Genomic DNA, 5,785 nt, shown 5'->3' on the forward strand with positions numbered 1-5,785 from the left:
AGTTCTTCAAGTAAAAGCAAAGATTATTAAGTACTTCGTAGTATTTATAAAATATAAAAGCAATGTACTGCAAACAACAGATATTTTAGTTTTTAATGACAGTAACAACTAAGTAAAAAATGGATCGCTTTATACAAGGTATGCTAATTAAGTATGATGACAAAAACCAAAATAAAGTCAAGAAAACAAACATTTCACGAAATTGCTTTAATTAAAACAATTTCGATAAAACGATATCCAATGAATTATTCAAGCGTTTCAACAATTTGGAAAGTATTACACCAATTGTTGAAGTATTAGTAATTAGTTGGACATCAATCAATGTGGATTAAAGATTTTATCGATGTTCAATGCCATCAAAATTGTTTGACAATAATACTACCGCTTTCTCTACATCATTGGCTATTCGTTACTGGTTAAATCATGTTGTTTAACGGGTTACCTAATACAAATGTTAGTGTCAACAGGAGTTCAAAAGTTGTGCCCATTACTGTGAAACCGACACAAAGGAATAATTATGTTCCTTCAAAAAGTGTGTCAGCGATACAAACTATAAAATACCAAGTATGTACCGCGCTAGTATTTGGAATAAACAGATTGTACTTGTTCAAACCCAACACATTTGTTCTACTTCTGAGTTATGTGTACACAATTTTCTTGCCTATCTTGGTCTGGGATATTATGTTTAATGCTGACGATTTATCTGCTACATACTTTGTCTTCAAATATACGTGTTGTATTGAATACGTTTTGCTTATCAGCATTTCTGTTTTCACCAGTCGGAGCAAATTAGTGAATCTTCTGCGTGACCTTGATAAGTTTGATTCGTTGTTGAATATCAGAAAAGACTTGAAAGTCATTGATTCTGGGTACATCAGTGTCTTCTGGTTTTGCGGTTGTTTTATTTATAGTTTGTGTGAATACATTTGCTGCTACTTCTACTTGACAGTCTTCATCGATAGGTCTGTTTACTGCCTCTACGTGATGATGTTGGCTCACGACTGTGAACAGATTCTCTTCTTCGTTCTACTGAGAACGATTTATACAAGACTCCGAGTTATTAAAGCTCATGTTCTGAAGGTGTTTTCTGCTGAGAACAGAACGAATAATTTTAGACGGAAGTTGGATAAAGTTGAAGCGCTGTCGAACAATGCACAGCTTGATATTAGTTCTTTGCACCGGGTCTACGATTTGCTTCACAAGTGTGCGGAACAACTCAACTCTATTATGAGTTTGTCGGTAAGTTTCGAAGAATTGTTTGCTAATTAAAATGCATTTTGAAAGTTAATTAATCCTCTCTCTTTAAAATTAATATTTCGCTACGTTAATAGAGTTCTATTTTTCAGATGATGATAATATTATTGACTGCGGGTTTGTCTACGACGATGCTGTTGAAAATGATGGTCAAAGTTATACAGACGGTCACTGTGAGCAATAGCGTAAGTCAAACAATATCTCTTATTATATCTAAATATCAATCATTTTGTTTGTAGTTGAAGAAACATAATAAAATACTCCATACAAATCAAATTAACAATTAAACCCAAAAGTAGAAATGTCGAACCAATATTTACTCACAAATCCGCTGAGGAACCACAGATTACAGCGTGGCTGTCAGCTAAACACTTCAGTCGACTATCATCATCAGTGTAAAAGCGATAGCTGTCTCCGTGGGTGTGTGACCTTTCGACTCGATGTAGGTCAGGAGGCTTGGCAACTGTAGATACACTCACGTGCAAAAATATGTAGGTGGACCACTTAAACGAAAATTGAATGCAATTTTGTTAACAAAAGTTTTGGGTATGTTCCGTGTATGAACAATCTACAGTCTACACAAGTTTTACCTTTGTCCCGATAAATGGTAATATTTTTTTTTTAATGGATTAGTACCTATGACATGTATAGTACTGAGATCCATAACTTCTCCCTAACTTCGTTACGAAATTGGACAAAATACTTAACTAGATATTTTTGTTTTCAGTTTGGAAAAAGTACGATAATATACCTGTTGGGCCGTGGTATGAAGTACACAGGACTGGTGGTGGTTCCTTGCTACTACTCCAGAGTGACGTCATCACAAGTTGCTGCCATCCGGACGTGTCTGCACGACGCTGTTAATTCGCATCCTTTAGGTATAATTCCTTTTTGTTCTAAATTCACATACCTATAGTATTCTTCGTTACGTTATGCTCCCATTCTTCAAATACTTAACACTTTAAGTACACACTGACTCATGCAAGACCTGACAAAAAAATAACGAAAATTAAAATATTAATAGAAAAAATGAAAAAAAGAATGAATGAAAAAGAAAAAAGATCTCCAAAATGTTGTGGTGAAATTAAAAGAATAAATAAATAAATTTAGTTATGTCAATAAAGATTATTAAAGATTTAATTGCAAATAAAAATTCTTACACCACAAGATATATCGCATCAATTTTAAATTCCTCTTCCCGTATCTATACAAACCATCATTCAGTAAAAGAGCATCTAAACCTTTTACAATATACTTCCACAAATCAATGAAGTTATATCTTTTCAGATAAAATCGAGCGGCGTAAAGTGAAAGCCTTCTTTCAGCTGACTCGGGAGAATGAATTCACTTACGCCCTGGGAGGGGTGATTAGGCTCAATATGTCTTTGCCTCTGAGCTACATGAGCTTATGTACCACCTACTTGGTTATTTCGATACAGTTCTCCAAGTTTTTCGACTGAGGAGTCCAAGTTAGAGTTGGAATAACAAGTATTTGTGAAAATGAGACAATGTGTCCTTTGTTTTTTAGAAAATGGTGTCTAGATGTGGTTGTTATCTATACTAATATTATAAAGAGGAAAACTTTATTTGTTTGTTTGGTTGTAATGGATAAACTGAAAACTACTGGACCGATTTTGAATATTCTTTCACCATTAGAAAGCTATATTATTAGAGAGTAACATAGGCTATATTTTATCCCGGTGCAAGCAGTAGCTCCCACGGGACGCGGGTGAAACTGCGGGAAAACGGCTAGTATTTTAATAGAACTGAAGATTTTATTGTTTCATTTATTTGAAAACAAAAATATATTGGCTGGCTCTCAAAATACCTAACCTACATTGAAGCCATTAAACACAAATGGCCGTTTCTAATGAATAGCGGTAAAGCTATCGATACGTTAATTCCTAAAGGAACTTGACCACAATTAGTCCGCATGTTAGCCGTCGCATGTTTTAGTCAAACGTTTAGTTAGTCCAAGCTCGTTTTTAAAACGAAGTCGTCATTTAGGTCCCTGTTGACTGTTATGAAGGGTCGAATGGCCCTACAAATTGCACGAAACACGTTCCCTCTTGATTAACTTTCACAAGCACCCACACTTGGAATTCTAATAAAATAAAATTGGGTACCATCGATACAGTTCAACATTTTCGCTGAAAACTAAAAAGGTTTTAAACCTACAAAATTTGAAGGGCCTAACCGCTTTTGTTAGGGGAGGTAATACCCAATCAGCTATCGAAACCGATTTTCTCTCTCATCACGTTCGATTGACGAGAATGTGACGTTGCCAAATTTCGATTTTCGTCTGCGAATTTTCGTTAACCTGCGCCATAATCATTGGAGCCAGAGATTCGGGCTATAGGGAACGAATGGCGGGTTTCGAGGCAGGGGAAAAAATTAGAGAGATAACATTCAGTTTTATTGCCTACCGTCCGTCTCCGCCAAAATTCAGGGGTGACGTAAATGGGCTAGGAGGCATGATTTTTAGGATTCCTTTGTTATGCTTTAGAAAATCTGGAGGTCTCTCAAAAACGAATCTTTAAAATTAATTTTTGTATATAGAAATAATGTTGATGATCTTTTCGGCTTATTTGTGGTAAACAGATGCGAAAATAAATTACTAACACACAATAGCCACTTTTCAGGCTTTGGTGCGGGTATTAGGCAAGGCAATGGTTCATCATTTTGACTCCTGAGTTACCATTGAATAAGATTCAATGCAGTTGAAGATAAAAAATATGCAGATCATCGTATATTATGCTATTCAGTCTAGTCTACTCTTTACAAACGGACACAACTATTTTCATTTCCTGCATATTAATCGGTTTGGGTATATTGCCCAAATCGTTTGTACTGTGATATCTTTGACATAACATTGTTTTTAGAGATTATCACGAAAAATTCAAAGTATTTCTTATACGGAACCCGCGTCACGTTTAGTAATCCGACATGATCTTGGCCAGTTTTCATCTGAAGGCTTGAATACTCGAGGGGTTTTCCGTAATAACAAAACGTTATTTAACCTTTTATTTTTGAAGACAGCGGTCGGGTTGTGTGTACTAGCACTGTGTTATTATAATGTTACCTTTTTAACTATATCTCATGTATCATATTTTATATATATAAAGCCAAGTTACGCTTATTTAAAAACTTACATCTAGAATAAGTGTAGGTATTGTGATGATGATGATGGTGTCCTGATTCTATTCCATTTTCTATTCCATCTATTATATATTCCATATATCCTTCAGCAGAAGAATTGACTCTGGTTTATCCTATAACAAAACACATGGAAATAACTAATCGAATAAAGATGCGCTGCTCAAGTTCATTGTTCAAACACTTTTACCCTCACCCCTCGAGAAGAACAAGATTGATCTTACGATAAATCGGAACAAAATCATCGCAATAGCTTCATCACAATTCATTACTGCTGCATAAGAATCAGATAAAATGTCGCACGAAAGTTTACAGCCCTATAAAACGTCAAAGGATCTGCCACAATACTAGATTCGGGGACATTCACCCCTTTTGCTCATAAAGAGGTATCTTACCCTGAAAAAGTAGAATAAAAGAAATAGCGAATTCTTTTGTTTATTTAACGATTGCTGTTGTATTGTGTAGATATAATTGGCTTTGTAAACATTTTTGGTATGGTTGGTTATATACATACATGCCAGCGGCGTGCTAGTTGGGCGGAATCTCGTCTGAGGATGTCGGTTATACATATATTTCGAATAGAATAGACTATAGAGTCTCAATTTTCAAAATGCTCATATACTATAAGCTATACTTAGTGCATTGCTGGATATAGGGCTCTCCTGACCCAAGCACCAGTCTCTGATCTTCATCTTTCGTCAGCTTTAAATTCATGCCACTTAGGATATTAAGAAATATACAAAAAAATGCATTACTAAGAGAGTATATACTTCAATCTAGTGCAATGTATATTTATCAGAAGTTAGTCAATAAACACATGTATTCCCAGAAATAGTTCGAATGCCCGTATCGGAAGGCCCTTGGGAACGATTTCTATATCTCCTGAATGTGGTTTCTGTCTTGAGCAAACCATATATCTTGAATAAACATGGAGTGTCCCATAAGGCCCTGAGCTGTTGATGGTGTTTCGCAGAAATAATGGGGGTTTTCCACACGATATATTAATATGCAGAAGTTCTACAGAGAAACATGAAAAATAAACTTTTTTTTTATTTCAAAAAAAAAGTTCAATCTTCTTCATGTCATATTACCAATTTTATCTGTCTCTTCCTCAATCCATCCAAATTTAATATGTCGGATTTTAGTCAAATTTTAGGGGCTGCTACTAAAAAAATCAATATTCTCAACAATTTACCCTTGAGATAGAAGAAGGCCGAAGCGAACACTCGGCTGAGCAGCCAAAAATATTCCCCGATGTACTTAATTATTCATTTTGTTAATCAACATAATTTTTTAGGAACTCTCTCCTTGAATGTTTTTTATTTATCGATTTTCTTAAATTAGCCTGTTGCTGGGTGAAGTTATTTTTCTGCCT

The 5,785-nt window shown here is 35.1% G+C and overlaps 1 protein-coding gene across 1 annotated transcript; it reads left to right on the forward strand.

Moving 5' to 3' along the window:
* The first annotated feature begins 423 nt into the window (after window positions 1-423).
* On the forward strand, window positions 424-2,714 carry LOC124634707. Its single transcript, XM_047170367.1, has 4 exons — window positions 424-1,239; window positions 1,347-1,439; window positions 1,982-2,132; window positions 2,542-2,714. The coding sequence occupies exons 1-4, from the start codon at window positions 424-426 to the stop codon at window positions 2,712-2,714; spliced, it is 1,233 nt and encodes a 410-aa protein (XP_047026323.1).
* The last annotated feature ends 3,071 nt before the right edge of the window (window positions 2,715-5,785 follow it).

The sequence above is a fragment of the Helicoverpa zea genome, chromosome 11 (genome assembly GCF_022581195.2).
Source record: "Helicoverpa zea isolate HzStark_Cry1AcR chromosome 11, ilHelZeax1.1, whole genome shotgun sequence".
Lineage (NCBI taxonomy): Eukaryota > Metazoa > Arthropoda > Insecta > Lepidoptera > Noctuidae > Helicoverpa > Helicoverpa zea.